The sequence below is a fragment of the Carcharodon carcharias genome, chromosome 4, assembly GCF_017639515.1.
Source record: "Carcharodon carcharias isolate sCarCar2 chromosome 4, sCarCar2.pri, whole genome shotgun sequence".
Lineage (NCBI taxonomy): Eukaryota > Metazoa > Chordata > Chondrichthyes > Lamniformes > Lamnidae > Carcharodon > Carcharodon carcharias.
Window position 1 is genome coordinate 120,042,281 of NC_054470.1, and position 21,062 is coordinate 120,063,342.

General features: G+C 41.8%; 1 protein-coding gene across 2 annotated transcripts in view; it reads left to right on the forward strand.

Annotated features, from left to right (window-relative positions):
* LOC121276941 (coiled-coil domain-containing protein 171-like) overlaps positions 1 to 21,062 on the forward strand; it is a 229,031-nt gene that overhangs the window by 40,196 nt on the left and 167,773 nt on the right. For both annotated transcript variants that reach the window (XM_041185646.1, XM_041185645.1), the window contains exon 11: positions 6,212 to 6,318. In XM_041185646.1, coding sequence (XP_041041580.1) covers positions 6,212 to 6,318 — 107 coding nt within the window. The remainder of the gene's footprint in view (positions 1 to 6,211; positions 6,319 to 21,062) is intronic.

Below are 21,062 nucleotides of genomic sequence, written 5' to 3' on the forward strand. Positions count from 1 at the left end.
GTTTTTAAGGCTCAACCCTGCTAGATTCAAAGCAAAGAAAACAGCTTGTAACTTGAAAGCTATAACCATTCTGAATAGATTCATTGGATTTAAGGAAGAAAGAATTCACATTCAACTGTGTTTATCAGATCCCCATGATAGAGAAGCTGCATTTACTTAAAGGAAGAAAGACTTGCATTTATGTAGTGCTTCTCATGAGCACTGGACATCACAAAGTGCTTTACACTCAATGAAGTATAGAAGTGAAGTCACCGTTACAATGTAGGAAACATGGCCACTAATCTGTACTCAGCAAACTCCTACAAACAGCAATGTGGTAGTTACCAAATGATCTGTATTTTTTATGATGTTGATTGAGGGATAAATATTGGCCAGGACACCAGGATTAAATGCCCTGCTCTTCTTCAAAATAGTGCCATGGTATCTTTTTTGTCAACCCAAACAGGCAGATGGGGTCTTGGTTTAACGTCCCATCTGAAAGACAGCACCTTTAACGGCCCCTCAGTCCTGTACTGGAGTGTCAGCCTTGGTTTTTGTGAAGTCCTGGCATCAGATTTGAACCCAGAATTTTTTTCAGAGGCAAGTTGCTACCAATTGATCCATGGCTAACACACCATTTAGGATCTTTAACTTAGAAAAAGGGTTGATTCGGGCAGGTGGCCAAAAGCTTGACCAAAGAGATGGATGGGAAGAAGAGTCTTAAAGAAAGAGAGAGAGACATGAAGTGTGGTCGTGGAGGTGTTTGGGGCCTCGGCAACAGAACGCACAGGTGCTGCTGCTGGTGCAATGAAAGGAGGGTTGGGGGGGGTGCGGTAGACACATAAAGATCTGGTGTCAGAGTAATGGAAAGACCAAAGCCCGCCGCTCTGTCCCCACCCCGTCTTCTAATCCAAGTCCCGGCCGTGTATTCACCATATCCCCTGACCTTCCCCTCTCTGATGCTGAATGTTCAGTGCTCAGCAAAGGACTCAGTTTCATACCCTTATGCCCTCATCTCAATGAATTTTGGGCTCAGCATGATGCTGAACTCTTCTTCTGCCACCTTCGTCTCTGTTCTCACTTCTTTGGGCAGGAGTCCTCTCCCCGTCCTCTTCTCCAATGTTCTCCCTCCACCTGGACCCTGCCCTCTGGATTCTTACCTTCTCTTGATCCTTTCATTGAGAACTGTCGACGTGACATCAGTCATCTCAATTTCTCTGCTCCTCTCACACACTCTAACCTGTCTCTGAATTTGCTGCACTCCATTCTCTCAGGTCCAACCCTGACATTGTCATCAAACCTGCTGACAAGGGTGGTGCTGTTGTTGTCTGGCGCACTGACCTCTACCTCGCAGAAGCTGAGCATCAATTTGCAGACACTTCCTCCCACCTCCCCCTGGACCATGACCCCACCACTGAGCATCAAGCCAGTGTTTCCAGGACTGTTACTGACCTCATCTCCTCTTGGGGATCTTCCTTCCACAGCTTCCAATCTCATAGTCTTCCAACCTCTACCTCCTACCAAAAATCCACAAATAGGACTGTCCCAACAGACCGATCATGTCAACCTGTTCCTGCCCCATGGAACTCATTTCTTGCTATTTTGACTCCATTCTCTCTCCCCTTGTTCAGTCCCTTCCCAGCTACATCCACAATTCCTCTGACACCCTACATCATATCAACAATTTCCAATTCCCTGGCCCCAACTGCCTCCTGTTCACCATGGACGTCCAATCCCTCCACACCTCCATCCCCCACCGGGATGGTCTGATGGCACTCCACTTCTTCCTCGAACAGAGGCCCGAACAATCCCCATCCACCACTACTCTCCTCCAACTGGCTGAACTTGTTCTCTCACTGAACAATTTCTCCTTCAACTCCTCTCACTTCCTCCAAATAAAAGGTGTGGCTATGGGTACCTGCATGGGCCCCAGTTATGCCTGTCTCTTTATGGAGTATGTGCAACATTCCTTGTTCCAGTCCTACTCCAGCCCCCTCCCACAACTCTTTCTCTGGTACATCGATGACTGCTTCGGCGCTGCTTCATGCTCTCGTCTGGACCTGGAAAAATTTTATTAATTTTGCTTCCAATTTCCACCCCTCCATCATTTTCACATGGTTCATCTCTGACACTTCCCTTCCCTTCCTTGACCTCTCTGTCTCAATTTCTCGTGATAGACTGTCCACCAGTATTCATTATAAGCCTACCAACTTCCACAGCTACCTCGACTACAGCTCCTCACACCCCGCTTCCTGTAAGGAGTCTTATCCCATTCTCTCAGTTTCTTCGCCTCTGTCGCATCTGTTCTGATGATGCCACGTTCAAAAACAGTTCCTCTGACATGTCTTCCTTCTTCCTTAACTGAGGTTTTCCACTCATGGTGGTTGACAGAACCATGATAGGGTCCCCCTTGTCCTCACTTATCACCCCACCAGCCTCTGCATTCAAAGGATCACCCTTCACCATTTCCACCAACTCCAGCATGATGCCACTACCAAACACATCTTCCCTTCACCCCCACGGCGGCATTCCGCAGGGATCATTCCCTCCGGGACACCCTGGTCCACTGCCCCATTAGCCCCTACACATCAACCCCTCCCATGGTACCTTCCCATGCAACCGCAGAAGGTGTAACACCTGCCCCTTTACTTCCTCTCTCCTCACCGTCAAGGGCTCAAACACTCCTTTCAAGTGAAGCAGCATTTCACTTGCCTCAATTTAGTCTACTGCATTCGCTACTTCCAATGTGGATTCCTCTACGTTGAAGAGACCAAACGCAGGCTGGGTGACCACTTTGCGGAACACCTTCAGTCTGTTTTTGAAAGTGGCATCATCAGAACAGAGGCGACGGAGGCTGATATAATTTTAACTTCACATTCCTTCCTATTCATGATAACTTTTCGCCTCCTGGCTTATCAAGAATCTATCTATTTCTGCCTTAAGGATGTTCAAAGACTCTACCTCAACCACCTTTTGGGGAAGGAAATTCCAAAGTGACTCAGCCCTCAGAGAAGAAATTTTTCTTTATCTGTCTTAAATGGGTGACCCCTTATTTTTAAACAGTGACCCCTGGTTCTAGATCCTTCCACAAGAGGAAACATCCTTTCCACATCTACCCTGTCAAGTTCTTCAGGATCTTATATGTTTCAACCAAGTTGCCTCTTGCTCTTCTAAACCCCAGTCAATACAAGCCTAGCCTGTCCAGCCTTTCCTCATGAGGCAACCCACCCTTTCCAGGTATTAGTCTAGTAAACGTTCTCTGAACAGCTTCCAATGCGCAGGACAACTCTGACAATAGCTTTCTGATTTTTGCATTTAACTGCTCATGTAGGCACTGGGTGTTACTGCTCAATAAATAAGAGTGCTGATAGCCTCACCATTACTTGCTTCTAAAGCAAAATACGAGCCTTAAACTTATCAAATAGATGTTTGTGAAGACTGATGAAGGGTTTCAAAGGAATGATTTTCTAGTACAATTGGAGATTGTTCATACCAAATTTTTGGCCCTCTGGTGCAGGTGGTACTCTTAGACATTGGTACCCATTTCAGATTTTTTTTTTGTCATGCTTAGTGGGATAATAAAACTTTAGGTGTTTTCTTGAACTTTTTGATGCAGATGAAAATTCAAGTGATAGCACAATTAATTTGGAACATCCAGAAGATTTGCTGATATTTGCTTAACATATACAAAAGAGTGAGGGATTCATTGCCTTATCTGGTGACATTTGCAACTTAACTGTTAACACAGTGCTTCCCAAACTTTTTCCCAGTGTGACCCCATTTAATGCCTCAGATTTTGTGACCCCAGAGTAAAAATTTTGGGGAGTACAAAATTGTTTCGGGTGGCAGGCGGAAGGGGAGGCTTCAGTTGTTGGTGGGGATGGCTTTAGCTCTTGACCGGGGTTGGGGGAACAGGAGTTGAGCTTGAGGGGAGTTGATGAAAAGGCAAGCTTTTTTTTTAAAAAGAATGACCACCTATCTTTTTACAGGCTTTTTTTTTTTTGCAGCAGCATTCGGGCCTCAGATCAGTCCATTAGGCCTTGCCCACCAACAAAAAAAATGCAAGGATTTAAATCCCTGACTTGCATCAGTCAGAAATCAGTCCAAGCTCAGCAGCCATTGCTGCCTCTGAACTCATGACCCTAAAATCTCATCTCACAATTCTACTAGGGATCGCAACCCACAGTTTGAGAATCCCTGTATTAACGTGCTTGTTTTAAATCCCTTTGTTTTCAACTTTCCACCTGTGCTCCTTCTGGCTCATAATTGAGATGTGATTTGGAACAAACTTGTAAACTACCAAGATGGCTGGTGCTAAACAATGTCAGAATGGTTAGTTTTATGAGGAGGTTAAACTACATTCAAAGAGTGAGGATGGTAATACTTAAAGCAGGCAATTTAATATACGTGCTTAAAGTTATAATGTATTTTCCCAATAATCTCAAACCTTTTAAACACTGAAAAATACTGTTGCATCTATGAGAGTAGCAATAGATTTATTTCTTCCCTCCAGTCGCATGAAAAAACTGGGAAAAAAACAATGATTAAATTCTGCTTATTCTGAAATCTCAACTGATAGACAAAACTACTGCTTCCTGAAATCACACCTGTGCATTATAATGCATTCCACTCTTGCATACAGATTTGGGAGCTGAAATTTAATCAAACTAAATATTGGGAAGACTAAAATCATTGTTTTTGGTCCCTATCACAAACTCCATTCCCTAGCTGCTCACTCCATCCCTTCTCCCTGGCAATCTTCTGAGGCTGAACCAAACTGTCACAACGGAGGTGTTGTATTTGGCCCTGAGATGAGAGCTTCTGACCACATATCCATAGCATTACTAAAAAATCTATTTCCAAAACTGAAGCATAGTGCTGCAGTTGGGCAGTCTCAGCACATCTGCTACTGAAACCATCATCCATGCTTTTGTTACCTCTAAATTTGACTATTCCAACACGCTCCTGGCCACTTCTGTCTTCTACCCTCCATAAACTTGTGATCATCCAAAACTCTGCTGCTGATATCCTAACTCCCGTCAAATCTTGTTCACCCATCACCCCTGTGTTCACTGACGTACATTGGCTCCTGAGCAACATTTCAAATTTTAAAATTCTCAGCCTTTTTTCCATGACTATTCCTCCCTACCTCTGTAGTCCACTACCTTACAACCATGTGCGTTTCTCCAATTCTGGCCTCTTGTGCACCACCCCCCCCCACCCCCACCACCACCACCAAGTTTTTTTATTTTTCCACCACTGGCTGCTGTGTCTCAGCTGCCGAGGACTCAACCTCTTGAAGTGCCTCCCTAAAATCCTCTGGCCTCCCTACCTTGTTTTCCTCCTTTAAGGTACTCCCTTAAAACCTACCCTTTTGACCAAGATTTTAGCCATGTGCCATAATATCTCTTTACATGCCTTGTGTCATATTTTGTTTACAAACCTGCATATACAAGCCCTCTGGATATTTTACTTTGTTAAAAGCATTATTAAAATACAAGTTGTTGTGGAAAAGGTTGCCTTTGCATTTTTTTCAAACTTGTTCAAGTGCCATATTGTTTCCATAAATTTCCTCAATATAACAGGATCAGGAAAAGACCATGTGTTTGATAAAAATTGGGTTCGCGCCAAATTTACACACCGTTGTAATTTCCTCTGACCATCTGTCTTTTGGAATTGTAGAAACACTTTTTCTTGTCCCATTCATGAAAAGTAACTGTTGCTCATCAGGTTAGTTTGACTAAACAGATTAGCAATGCCAAGTTTTTAACATTGCAAATCAGAGATGCAGTATCATAATGCATACCTGATCCAATTGATACAAATTAGAAGAATATAATTAGAATTATATCATTTATAGCAGTTTCAGGGTGACATTAACATAGAAATTTTACATTTTGGTGAATAGCTGCAAGGAGGAAATGAGATCAATGCATCATTTACCAGATTGGTTTATTGAAACATGACAATAAAAAAATAGCTCTATTTCTATGTTTTGCTTGTTGTGCAATTCTTGTTATACTGTAAGCTCTTCATAACTTCAGACCTCATTAAGCATGCAATATCTCCCTGTTCAGTAAATCTATAAATGCACTGATAGAGACTGATATTGACTCATTCTGTAAGTTGTTTGTGAAATTTAGTGGTTTTTAGACATAGTATCTATTTTCTAGCTGTGGTATTATAACACAATATTTAAAAGCTTTACTTGTCTTCCCTTTTCTTCCTTTAGGCAGTCGCAAGGACAAAGAAAAACCCTTAAACCCCTCTGTTGTCCTTGAGAATTTGAGACATACCTTGACAGATTACCAGAGCAGGCTAGAAGACACATCTAATGAGGTAACACTTGCACTGTTTGGTGCCTAAGATACAGCCCTTGGCCTGCAGCAGTATGTGCTACCCACTCATTACAAAGGTCATGAGAGATTTCAGTGACCACAGGGAGTTTAGGATTGACAGCTTTGCAGATACCTATGGTGTCTGAGGAAACAACATAAAATGTGGCCATAGTGTTTAATCCAAGAAAAGCAAACATTATTGCAGGGCCACACCATCAATTTAGAAGAGCTTTTAAGAACATCTCACTGGATTCAAATGCTTATTTTGTGAAATAGGGTGCAGAAGAAATATTTTGAGGCTTCATTGCCCATTTGCTCAACAGGCTGTATACATGATTGTAACTGCATGTTTATCAACAGAATATCTGGCAATTCACACTCTCTTTAAATACTTATTGTAAAATGACAGTTACCACATTAGTGTATAAAGTGACCCATTGTCTTTCTGAATGTTATTAATCAAGCAGCTCAAAATGTTGCACTTGTGTCTTTGTTTCAAAAAGTAAAATTAGGGAGTTTTTGGCCATGTGAGAATTTCGAGGGATATTGCAAACTGTTAGATAACTGAGAAAATAATTACATTTCTAACTGCTCCAGAAACCTTTTGATCCTTCTGCATCAAGAGTGTGAAATAGTATAGTGAATACTTTATGAAAATTCTGCCGACGCCGAACAAGAGACTTCAAAGTAACTAGGAACATGTTACCCATGGTGAATTGTTACCAATGAAGATAAATGTCACATGATCCCCAGCAGTGTGGAGGGATTGACACAGCAGGCTCTGGCTCAGAAATGTTCTTAGTTGTGAAACAGTGCCAGAGTTAGCAGATAGGAGACTAGGAGGGTGGCTCTAGTGAAAGCAAAAGGGAATAGTTTGACAGAAAGAAGAATGAACTGTCAGAGAAAATAAATTGCAAGCTGTGGTGTCTAACTGATGATCTGCCACTCGACATCCATGTACAGCAGCATGTGACTGACCCTGCAGTTGTGTCGCAGTAAAGCAGGGACTGGCTCATATTGCAGTTGGATTAAAAAGACACTGGTATCAGCTATTATTGCAATAGATGCATTTTAAAAAAAAAAATAGCCTTTTTGAATATTTTTTGATTACTGTTCTTGCATTATCCAATAGGGATAATTTTAATTTTCGAGGGTTCTGTAAAACGGGCAAAATTGGATGGGCAGCCCACTGCAGCCCTCCCCACTGTTGCTATCCATTGGACTCAGTGCCCCAAGCTACAACAATACCATTGTCAGTTGTATTGGTTGGGATTTGTCTCAGCTTCAGTGACATATTTCCCAACTCCTGTGGAATCGGCAAGCAAACTTTTGGCAGCTGATGATAAAGTAATCGATACCACACTAAGGACGCACTCTGGACACAGCCCAATTGAAGTCCAGACAATTCTTATTTCTGTATATGTGGTCCGTTTATCTTGCTATTGTGTACCACACCAGTTCTCCCCTTTGACATGCTGCATTGTCCAAGTGCCATTTTGGCAACTTAAGGCTCTATCTGCTTTTCTGCACGTGTGCAATCATCAGTGGATTGCAGCAAAACAGTACTAATGCATTGTTATTTGAGAGCTAAACAATAACATTTGAGGCCATTCTTGTTCCTGCAAGTTGACATCATCTCAACATAATCTGCCGGATTGCAAAACTGGTAGCAGTGAGATTAGTGAAACTCCTAAAAACAGCTCTCACCATGCAGTCTCCAAGCCTGTTCAAGGAGGAAGAGACATTAAAGAGCAAGGACTTTATGCTTGTAGTCTGAGCATTCTTAATTGCCAAAACAATTGGCTTTATGCTTTTGCCATGGAAAATTCTGCTGAAAATACCCTTGGGGTTTCCACACTCTTCATGGTTTGATTCCATGCTTAGGCACAACACATGTACAGGTTGTGGTGTTCTGCACCTTAGACAACATGTTCACAAGCACACTCTCCAATGGCCCCAGAGACTTTGATGTTCAGAAAGCATTGCTCTTTGAAAGTAGATTGAGATCCCTCTCAGGTGAGCAATTTGTCTCTCCATTTAAAAAATTGCTTTTTTTCCTTTTCTGTTTGTGTTCTATCACCCACTCCACTCTTCTCAATTTTGCCATTGAAATCCCCTCCGACTGAGGTACCTGTGTTACTATTGCACAGAAGTGGATTCTTGCTGGTCATGAGGTGGAAAGTTTTGAGTAGTGTACAACTGGGTGGTAGGTAACTGTTCATGCCATGCGTAATTAATGTATTACAAAAATACGGGGTTAGAACAGGATTTCCTACCTTGCCATCAGAAAATCAAGGTACACTGTGCTTGCATGATATATAATTGACATTGCTGAAGTTTATATATTTATTACCTTGTATTCCTTTTTCATTTTGAACAAACGCATCATTACTCCTTTATACTGTGGCAGGTCATGCCTTTAAGGTAATCTTTTGGCCAGTATGACAAAAAGCCCAATAAGGAATATTACACATGATCGGGCTTGCTCTTAAAATTCTAAATGTGATGAACCCTGAAAATAGTGTTCTACATACTTGCTATCAGGGCTCATGCTAAGGTTACACTTACCAATATACATTCAAATAGGAGGCAAACACCAAAGTTATTTAAAACAAAAACAGAATTACCTGGAAAAACTCAGCAGGTCTGGCAGTATCGGCGGAGAAGAAAAGAGTTGACATTTCGAGTCCTCATGACCCTTCGACAGAACTAGGTGAATCCCAGGGAGGGTTGAAATATAAGCTTATATTTCAACCCTCCCTGGGATTCACCTAGTTCTGTCGAAGGGTCATGAGGACTCGAAACATCAACTCTTTTCTTCTCCGCCGATGCTGCCAGACCTGCACCAGCTTATATTTCAACCCTCCCTGGGATTCACCTAGTTCTGTCGAAGGGTCATGAGGACTCGAAACGTCAACTCTTTTCTTCTCCGCTGATGCTGCCAGACCTGCACCAGCTTATATTTCAACCCTCCCTGGGATTCACCTAGTTTTGTCGAAGGGTCATGAGGACTCAAAACGTCAACTCTTTTCTTCTCCGCTGATGCTGCCAGACCAGCTGACTTTTTCCAGGTAATTCTGTTTTTGTTTTGTATTTCCAGCATCCGCAGTTTTTTGTTTTTTGTTTTTACCAAAGTTATTTACATTGTTATAACAAACAATACAATCTAAGGGTGAATGGCTTCTGTCTAATATATGTTATATCTCCCAAATTAAATGGTTCTGGTGGTGGCAGATAGTATTTTGTAATTAAGTTCTATCTGTGCCAATCAATCTCTTGTCCTGTTTCAAGTTAACTTTCCTGATAATTCTGCTTCTTTCCTGTCTATCTCTGTCTATGTCTTCTTGTTAAGTTTTTGGGTCTTTTTAAGCTACCAAATTTAAAATTCTCCTAATCTCCAACATCCTGTAGCTTTGAAGCACAACAAGAATTCTGCGTTCCTCCAAATCTGGTCTCCTGTGCATCCGTCAATCCCTTCACTGCACTCTTGACAGCCCTTGGTGACCTAAGCTCCTTACTCTGGAGATCCCTCCTTAAATCCCCTTGTTTCTCTAACATCCTTTCCTCTGAGATCTAAGGTCATAAATATCAGTTTGTTACAAATAAATCCAATCAGAATTCTGGAGAAACTTGTTAACCTAGAGAGTGGTGAGAATACGGAACTTGGTACCGCAGGGAGTGGTTGAGGGGAATAGCACATATACATTTAAGTAGAAGCTAGATAAACATATGATGAAGAAAGGAATAGAAAGATTAGCTGATTAGGATTTTATGAAGCAAGGTGGGAGGAGGCTTGTGGGGAGCTGGAACACCATTTTCAACTTTTTAGGCTGGATAGTCTGTTTCTGTGCTATATATTCCACCTTGCCCTAAGTTATTGTGATTCTCATATTTTTGATTCTTCTCGTTGGTGAATGCCAGCCTGCCATACCTTTGTGAAAGAGTTTTTCCTTCCCTTCAGATCGAGGCAAGCTGGGTAGCTGCTGGAAAACCTTGCCTGGCACATTGCTCTTAGCTACTAAATTTACCCAATGGCTCTGGTCATTGAAAGTAATAAAGTATCACCTTAAATCTTATTTTCAGTTTAAATTAACAAAGAGCTATTTTTGGAAAAAATGAATAAGCATGTAAGTAATTGCATGTATTTATGGCAGCAAATATTTGTACCACAACACCAGGTACACTTTCTACATGGACGCAGTGTCAGAGTGTCAGTTGGCCATAATAGACTAGCAAAGTTCAAGTTACCCATTTTTAGGTCAATGCAGCACTTAACCAATTGCAAGATCTTGCATCTAATTTATCCATCATTTATCAACTGTCGCCTGTGTAAAACATGCTTCTGATAATTCAGAAAATAATGAAGAGATATATTTGGGAAATTTCAGTAAAATTTCAGAGATTCCCAACTTCCAATAAACTCCAAGACTGTGGAGAATTGATTGTAACATGTTGATAAAAAAAATCAATGTTTAAAAAAAAATTGAATAAAATATTTAAGAAAATATTAATCGCTTCATGTAGGTTTCAAAACAATGACCCTGGAATTAAGAGTCCCATTGAACTACCCAGGCTGTGTTGGAACTCTCTGCACAAAACCTTAGAATGCTGGGGGAAAATAGCGTTCAAAAATTTTAAATAACCCATTTATTTTGTTAATTTTCATGGTCTGATTTATTATGGATTGAGACAAGTTGATTGGTGTTCAGTGTGGGGACTTAACCCCTCTGTAGATGCAGCCGCTTGTTTCTCTTTCAAAGCCTCTGGGTGTCTTTTTGGACCTAGAGCGGAATGGGTCTGAGGCACAAAGTGTCTGTTCACTTTCAGTTCCTGATTTTAAACACTTTCAAAATCAAGGTAATTGCCCAGGAGTTGGGCACAAGTTTCATCCTGCTGCCAACCGGAAAGTCATCAGAAGCATTTGCACATGGCACCAGTGGCTGCAGTGTGGATTGAGTGAATGTACAATTGTCCCTGGTGCCTTTCCAGTCAGCAGCAGGCGTTAACGTATATTTATAGTTACCAACATTCCACCTAACCCGAGTGGGCAAAATAATAAGTTTACAACTCTTAAGAGAGAGATAATTCATAGGGATTCTGTTCCTTGGCTTTCTTACCACAGTGGAAGCTTAATTAATCTACACTGATTTTTGGAAATTAAAACTGATTTTTCTCTCTCAGGAGTTTCAAATGATTTAACTTGAAACTGCTTCTGGGTTGGTAACTTAGGGCAGAATTTTGTTCGGCGTGTGGGTGCGCGCCAGACAGGCCCAAGCGTAATATTACATCGGGTGTGCATCTGGACATCAGCACGAACTCGCGCGATATTTCGTTAGGCAGGCGCGCACTGGAGTTGGCTGCGTGCCTGCCGATAATTGAAAGGCCTATTAAAACCATTAACAAGCTAATTAAAATCAAATTAACGCTGCCCGTCCAGCCTTATGGTTGGTGGGCAGGCAAAAAAGCCAAGTGGCCTTTGCATTTTTTTAGGAAACCACATCCACAAATGGGATGACGTTTCCTAAAGCAAATAAACATTAACTGAAATCTTGATTTTTGAATTAAAAACATGTCCCAGCTCATTTGACAGAGTCGCAGGAGGGGACATGTTTTTAAAATTTTTTACTGTCTATAAAAAGTGCTTCAATCAAAGCGCTCTTTGCGTGCATGCACGAACTGTGTGCTAGGCCCGCTGTCCCTCCTTCTCTCGCCCACACAGGTAGCGTTGAGCACTGTAGCTCGCAATCCACGCAGGGCAGGCCTTATTTGCCCTGCCCGCATTAAATTGCGGTGTGGAGCCGATCGCAAGTGGCGGTCGGCTTCCCGACCGTCCCAGCCCTGCCCGATGAGGGAAAAATTCTGGCCTTCATTGTGGATCTGAGTTTACTGCTTGTCGGTGAAAGTTTAAAATCTATCTTTTAATTCATTCATGGGATGTGGGCATCGCTGAGTGGGCCAGCATTTATTGCCAATCCCCAGTTGCTCTTGAGAAGGTGGTGGTGAGCTGCTGCCTTGAACCGCTGCAGTCCATGTGGTGTAGGTACACCCACAGTGCTGTTAGGAAGGCAATTCCAGGATTTTGACTCAGTGACAGTGAAGGAACGGCGATGTATTTCCAAGTCAGCATGATGTGTGGCTTGGAGGGGAACTTGCAGGTGGTGTTCCCATGCATTTGCTGCCCTTGTCCTTCTAGGTTGCTGAGGTTGTGGGTTTGCAAGGTGCTGTTGAAGGAGGTTTCGTGATTTTCTGCAGTGCATCTTATAGACCGTACACACTGCTGCCACTGTGTGTTGGTGGTGGAGGGAGTGAATGTTGAAGACGATGGATGGGGTGCCAATCAAGCGGGCTGCTTTGTCCTGGATGGTGTCGAGCTTCTCCAGTGTTGTTGGAGCTGCACCCATCCAGGCAAGTAGAGAGTATTCCATCGCACTCTTAACCTGTGCCTTGTAGATGGTGCACAAACCTTGGGGAGTCAGGAGGTGAGTTACTCGCCACACAATTCCCAGTCCCTGACCTGCTCTTGTAGCCACATTAATTATATGGCTGGTCCAGTTCAATTTCTGATCAGTGGTAACCCCCAGGATGTTGATAGTGGAGAATGGTGCTAAATGTTGTGCAATCATTAGAGATCATCCCCACTTCTGACCTTATGATGGAAGGTCATTGATGAAGCAGCTTAAGATGTTTGGGCCTAGGACACTACCCTGATGACCTCCTGCAGCGATGTCCCAGGACCAAGCTGATTGACCTCCAACAACCACAACCATCTTCCTTTGTGCTAGGTAAGACTCCAACCAGTGGAGCATTTTCCCCCTGATTCCCATTGACTCTAGCTTTGATGTCAGGGCAGTTACTCTCATCTCATCACTGGAGTTCAGCTCTTTTGTCCATATTTGGACCAAGGCTGTAATGAGGTCAGGAGCTGAGTGACCCTGGTGGAATTCAAATTGAGCATCAATAAGCAGGTTATTCCTAAGCAAGTGCTATTTGATAACACTGTCAATGATACCTTTCATCACTTTACTGATGACTGAGAGTAGACTGATGGGGTGGCAATTAGCTGGGTTGGATTTCTCCTTTTTGTGGACAGGACACATCTGGGCAATTTTCCAGTTGCCAGGTAGATGCCAGTGCTGTAGCTGTAATGGAACAGCTTGGCTAGGGGCGGAGCTGGTTCTGGAGCCAAAGTCTTCAGCACTATTGTTAGAATATTGTCAGGGCTCATTGCCTTTGTAGTATCCAGTGCCTTCATCTGTTTCTTGATATCACGTGGAGTAAATCGAATTGGCTGAAGACTGGCATCTGTGATGCTGGGGACCTCTGGAGGAGACGAGATTGAGCATCCGCTCGGCACTTCTGGCTGAAGATGGTCGCAAATGCCTTGTCTTTTGCACTGATGTGCTGGGCTCCCTCCATCATTGAGGATGGGGATTCTTGTGGAGCCTCCTCCTCCAGTGAGTTATTTAATTGTCCATTCACAACTGGATGTGGCAGGACTGCAGAGCTTAGATCGGAACCATTGGTTATGGGATTGCTTAGCTCTGTCCATCACGTGCTGCATCCGCTGTTTGGCCTACAAGTAGTCCTGCGTTGTAACTTCACTTGGTTCTCACCTCATTTTTAGGTATGCCTGGTGCTGCTTCTGGCATGCAGTTCTGCAATCTTCATTGAACCAAGGTTGATCCTCTGGCTTGATGGTAACGGTAGAGTGGGGGATATGCCAGGCCATGAGATTACAGATTGTGGTTGTATACAATTCTGCTGCTTATGACCTACAGTTTGAACCCCTGTGCCTTGAGCAATTAGCCTCTGGATTATTAGTCCAGTGACATTACTGCTATGCCACTGCTTTCCATTTTGATTTCAGCGAAACAGCTCTTTTTGTATCCTAAACAGAGTTACTGGGACCTACTGGATTTGGAACATCCAAATTGCTTATCAGATTTAACAACAAGCTGAACCAGTTACACTGCATTGTTCAACCTCGATCTCTTCCCGTTTGTACCATACTTACTTTTGATATCTACAGTCCGTAGCATATTAAAGTTCCTCTTGCATGGTACTTTCAAACAAACTCTCTGGAAGCCCAGATACGCTAGACCAAATAATTTTCTCATCACTTTAACATGAGAGAATCTAACCATCACCCCTTGATGTTCAATGGCATTACCATCACTGAATCCCCCACTATCAACATCCTGGGGGGTTACCATTGACCAGAAACTGAACAGGACTAGCCATATAAATACTGTGGCTACAAGAGGAGGTCAGAGGCTAGGAAAAGTGTGACGAGTAACTCCTCACCTGACTCGCCTGTCCAGCATCTACAAGGCACAAGTCAGGAGTGTGATGGAATACTCCCCACTTGCCTGGATGAGTGCATCTCCCACAACACTCAAGGAGCTTGACATCAGCCAGGAAAATGCAGCCCGCTTGATTGTCACCGCATCCACAAACATTCACTCCTTCCACCACCGACATACAGTAAGCAGCTGTCTCTACAAGTTGCACTGCAGGAATTCACCAAGGCTCCTTCGACAGCACCTTCCAAACCCATGACTGCTAACAACTAGAAGGACAAGGACAGTAGATAGATGGGAGCACCACCACCTAGAAGTTCCCCTCCATGTCACTCACCATCCTGACTTGGAAATATATCACTGTTCCTTCACAATCGCTGGGTCAAAATCCTCGAACTCCCACCCTAACAGCACTATGGGTGTATCCACACAACATGGACTGCAGCGGCTCAAGAAGGCAGCTCACCAACACCTTCTCAAGGGCAAATAGGGATGGGCAATAAATACTGGCCCAGCCAGTGACGCCCACATACCATGAATGAATAAAAAAAATGTCACTTGCTCAAGGTAAAATATCTGCAGTACATATGAACATACGAATTTGGAGTCTGAGTAGGCTACTTGGCCCTTCAAGCCTGCTCTGCCATTCAATAAGATCACGGTTGATCTGGCTGTAACCTGTCAACTATCCCCAGTAACGTTTCACCCCATTGCACTACCTGTGCTTTGAAAACATCCAAGACTCTTTTTCCACTGCCTTTGAGGAAAGGATTTCCAAAGATTCATGACCCACTGAGAGAAAAAAATTCTTCTTATCTCTGTCTTAACTGGGTGACCCTTTATTTTTAAACAGTGACCCCTAGTTTTAAATTCCCCACAAGAGGAAGCATCCTTTCCACATCCACCCCGTCAAGACCCCTCAGGATCTTAAAGCCTTTAATCAAGTTGCCTCTTCTAAACTCCAGTGGATACAAGCCTAGCCTGTCCAACCTTTCCTCATAAGACAACCTACCCATTCCATGTACTTAATAAACCTTCTCTGAACTGTTTCCAATGCATTTACATCCTTCCTTAAATAAGGAGACCAATACTGAATGCAGTATTCTAAATATGGCCTCCCCAGTGTCCTGTACAACTGAAGCATAACCTCCCTAGTTTTGTATTCAATTCCCCTGAATAAAAAATAACATTCTATTAGCTTTCCTAATTACTTGCTGTACCTGCATACTCGTCTTTTATAATTCATGCACTAGGACACCCAGACCCCTCTGCATCTCAGAGCTTTGCAATCTCTCACCATTTAGATAGTATGCTTCTTTTTATCCTTCCTGCCAAATTGGGCAATTTCACACATTTTCCTGCATTATACTCCATTTGCCAGATCTTTGCCCACTTGCATAACCTCTCTATGTCCCCTTGTAGTTTCCTTATGTCCTCTTCACAGCTTACTTTCCTACCTATCTTTGTATCATCAGCAAGGTTAGCAATCATCCCTTCATTCAAGTCATTTATCTAAGTTGTAAAAAGCTGAGGCCCCAGCACTGATCCCTGTGGCACACCATTCGTCGCATCCCGCCAACCAGAAAAAGATCCATTTATGCCAACTCTCTCTTCCTGTTAGCCAGCCAATCTTCTGTCTACACCTATATGTTACCCCCTACACCATGAGCTTTTATTTTCCATAATAACCTTTGATGTGGCACTTTATCAGATGCCTTCTAGGGATCTTAAGTACAGTACATCCACTGGTTCCCCTTTATCCACAGCACATATAACTCCTTCAAAGAATTCCAATAAATCAGTTAAACATTATTTTGGTCAAAAAATTCTACCCTTTCTAAAGGTATATTGGCTGTCATTTATCAGATTATTTTCATATAGGTACTATTCCAGTTCTACTTTTAATCATTCTTTCCATTAGTTTCCTAATTCTTTAGAGGAAACCATAGACTTATAGTTTTCCGTGAGTATAGGAATGACACTGTCCCTGGGTCAAAATCCTGGAACTCCCTCCCTAACACCACAGGGACTGCAGCGGTTCAAGAAGGCAGCTCACCACCACCTTAAGGGCAATTAGGGATGGACAATAAATGCTGGCCTAGCCAACAAAGCCCACATCCCATGAAAGAATTTAAAAAAATAACATTTGCCTGGTTTCAGTTTATTATTCATCAAATCTGTCAATTTCACACATCATATTTTGTTGAGATATAATCCATTTTCTAAGGGAATTTCAGTTCCTTCAGCCTATTAAGAGTCTCTGCTTCAGAGTCCTGAAATAAACACCAATTTTTTTTTGCTTTTCCTGTTGAAAAACCCTCCAACCTATTTAACATGTTTAGTATCTTCTGTTAATTTTCATTTTAAACCATGTGAATATCTCTGGGCTTAGATTTCCTCCTGGAATCGTCCTTTTCTTTTATTGAAAGTATTGAAGGAATTTTTTAAAGTCTTTTTTGGTACAGTATATTCCTCTCCAATTCTCTCTTGATAACCCCATTTCTAATATAGACCTGCTTATTTATAGTTCTGTTGTGTCCTGTGGTTATCTATCTCTCTACATGCTTTACAAGCTTCCTGTTTTAATTGTCCCATTCTAACATTTCAGAGCTGTTTTTGTTCAGCCCTGACAAAAAGTTTATTCTTGATATCGAGACCCTGCATAATATTTTCAGAGGACGTCCATTTATTCTAGAACAGTTTATCCTCAAGTCAATGTTGTTAAACTTTGTCCTTGTATCCCAGAACATTTTTGTGTTAAATTGTATGCTAAGATTTGTGCCTGCACTTACTCCCAATCAGATTGAATGTTGAAGCTTAACAATTCAATTTCTTCCACTCCCCAAATAGTATCTAGCCACTTGGGGGGAAAAAACAAATTTAGAAGACAAACTGCTCTTCAGGAGAGGTTCGTGATGCAGTCAGGAGACAGTGTGAACGATGTTGACATATTCAGTGTCCCTTCTCCTGGAACATTTCTGATTTTGGTATTGTTGAAGTTACCAATTGTTATCATCAGCCTTTTGTTCACACTTCAAGTTTTGTCATAAAATAACAAGTCATTCCATTTCTTTTGATCAAACTGTCTAGGAAAACTTCATATTTTGTCTGGCTTTTTTCTTGCTACACATGTAGCTAGAGAATTTCGCACAATAGCTTTTCCAGTGGCACCGCCTTAACTTCCCATGTGTAAGACAACCCCCTCTTTTCTTTCTTCCTAAATACCCTGAATCAGATTGTCAGATACTTATATATCACCCTAGATTAGTCATATCTCTGTGTTTCATGTTAAAACATAATTATCAGCCATGCCTCTAGTTTTAAAGGCTCTGGCATTTATGTACATGAATCCAATTTTGGCTCTTGACCCTAACTCAAGTTATCCAAGTAACCTGATCCTCCTGATGATGCTATATTCTTGGCCTTGTCCTTATCAGTTATAGTATCTTCTTTCTTATACATGCAGGCCATATTCAGTCCTCCAGCAAAGGTCACCAGTTAGCTATCAGTAGTGGGAAACCTGGGAGATTTTTCCCTGCCTTCCTGCAGCGATGCCTAGATAAATGTTGAATGTCCTCAATGGCTGGTCTAATTATCCAATCTGAAACAGACTGTAAATTGAACCCAAGGCTGTCTGACCTGTATGGCATTGGATCACACCATAGATTGCATTTACCGAGAGTCCATCGTGGAGGTATGTATTGCCTCTACAAGACTTGAAGTTTTATATAGCTTTGATTGATTAATTCTGATCTCTGTTAGTTATCTTCGACTGGCTAATACATAATTATTCAACTATTTTTTGACATCAGGCATTTTATGTCTGAACTTGGAGTTTTTGCCAATGATCAGAAATAAGTACATGCATGCAGCCAGCCCAGAAAAAGGAGCTTGGATGTCATTTTTTAAAAAGCTATCTCCAATTACAAAGCAAGTAAATGCTTCAAACAATTTTACTTAGATATAAATATTGAGTGAATTACAAATATTGTTCGTTTGACCTGCATTGTGGAATGCTCATTTAAACATTAAGTTCTGTGGGTGGGCAATAGTAAGTAGGTGTGAAGAGTAGGCGTTACTTGGTATTAATGAGGCAGTTAGCTGGCTGCCCTTTTTAAATTAGCCCAAGGTCATTGTTCAAAGTTAGAAGTATTGTCTTGGGAAACAACACTGTTTTGTCTTGGTGCTTTAGTCTTATTTGGCTGGTTATCTATGTATATTTTCATTGATGGGTATAAATACCTGCATTTGATTGATGAACTATATTTCTACTACTGACCCTGGAATTTCCCATTAATACCACATTTGATTGATGACATGATGTTTTAATAAATTTGTCCTAGATCTGAGTTTGCAAATCCAAAATCAAAACAGTGAAGCTGTGGCTGTGAATAGGGAAATGGTTTTCTTGGAAAGGCAGTAATTGGGGCACTTCAAAGTTATTTACAGCATTGAATTATTTTATTCTGTTAAAATGGATGGGTGTGAACATCACTGTTAAGAGTTGGAGTGAAACCACAGTAAAGGATTGGATGGGAACATATCTGGCATATGGTTACTCAGTGCCTTCTCCCTTAAAATACTGGGCTTGGATGGATGTGTTTGCACCATGAACCATACAATACTACCCTAGTTGCTGCTACTGAAATGGATGAATAAAAACATAAAGGAAAGATTGAGGATAGGCAGGGGCACACACTGAGTACATGGACAGCAGAGGAGAGCATGACAAGGGAGAATACATTGAGAAATATAAAAAAAACCTACAAATTAACCTGCAGATTAGGCAGATAATTAGCAAATGAGTTTCAACACAAATAAGGTTGAGGTGTTGTATTTTTTTTAAAAAAACAAGGAAACTTGGAAATTAAGGGCAGGATTGCACCTTTGTTGGACCCTGGTCACTAATTTAGTTGGACTGATGGATCCGGGTTGCAGTTTGTTTCGGGAGGGCCGAGTTGGTACCATAGACAGAGTAGATCAGCAGACAGTTCTTATGTAGAACACATTATTTATTTACAAAGGAACTCAGCAGCTACACTTGTGTGCTTACAACTCAAACCCTCTCTCTACATTACAGACTCTAACTCTACTCCTACTGACTACTATGATAACCTGCACTACTCTGCTTTTGGAAGATCATATGATCTTCCATTATAATCTTCTTAAAGGTATATTACACATCAGATTACCACAACCTTTCAGGGCAGGGACCTGACGTCTGATGTGAGTCCAGGTCTCAAATGCACTTGGAAGACCATGGGACTTCCACCTCAATTTTTACTAGTGGCAGCTCATGAATAAGCTGCAACTGGGTTTGCCATCCTGTGCAGGTTGGCCACCCAACTAGAGCTGCCAGACCAATCAGAGGGCCAGCAGCTCAGCAGCACCACCAAGAACAGCGGTTACTGCTAAGGCATGCAGGGGCTCTGAAGCCTGGATGAGGTAGCCTGATATCTATGGAGGGGAAACTCTTTTGAATTAATCTCAGGCTGTCTTCACTGCCTGCCACCCCCTCTTTGAATGAAAAGTACCACCCCCACCCCACCCTCCCTTCAGCTTTTTGAATAGAAATTGACTTTGAAATAACTCCCAAATGTCTTGCACTTGCCAAAATTAAGTGTTGTACTGTTCAATTCACTCAAAAACAAAATTTTGACATCAAAATAATAGGTCGAGCAAATCTCAGAACAGCACAGTTATGTCTTGTGATTCCCAGAAGTTCGAAATAATCACATTTTCAGACGCTATTACTGGAGCTAACACCAAATGTATTTTTTTCCAGATCTCTAAGTGCTGCAGAATAATACGTTGTCAGTTCAGCGCATAGACTGTAGTGCAGTATTGAATGATGTGGCATCCTGAATATTTGTGTATACATGCACATAGGAATATAGTCCCTGACTTTTTTTGACCAATCTAACAAGGACCCTGAAGTTTTGAGGTGTTTGGGAATTTAACATGATTCTGATTCCTAATTGGCTACCATCACAGTAGTTTTCTCATTAGAATTTACTAAATGATTATTGAACTAATGAAAGCAGCAGGGTAGTGGACTTTAGGCAAAAGAAACAAAAGTCCTTGTGGTGTATGATTAAGCAGCAGCCTTGGGCATGGAGGAGCCCTTGGGTATAAAACTTGCAGCCCCTGAATCCTGCGGTCAGAATTGTGAATGATGTACTGTCCAACTGCTTTTTGTCCCGGGAAAAAAAATTCTGTCGTTAAGAAAAGCTATTAGAACAAATAGTCTGATACAATCTTATTTTCAATTCACTTTTCCTTTAACACGACAAGTTTTTTTAAAAAAAAGCTTATGCATCAGCTGTCCAAGATGCATGCATGCAGGAAGCTGGCCATGTGTCATTTAACTAATTAAAGATATGCAAGGGTGTAATCTGGGCAAAATGGACTTAAAGTTAGGACCTTGCATCTAAATGCTTTTTAA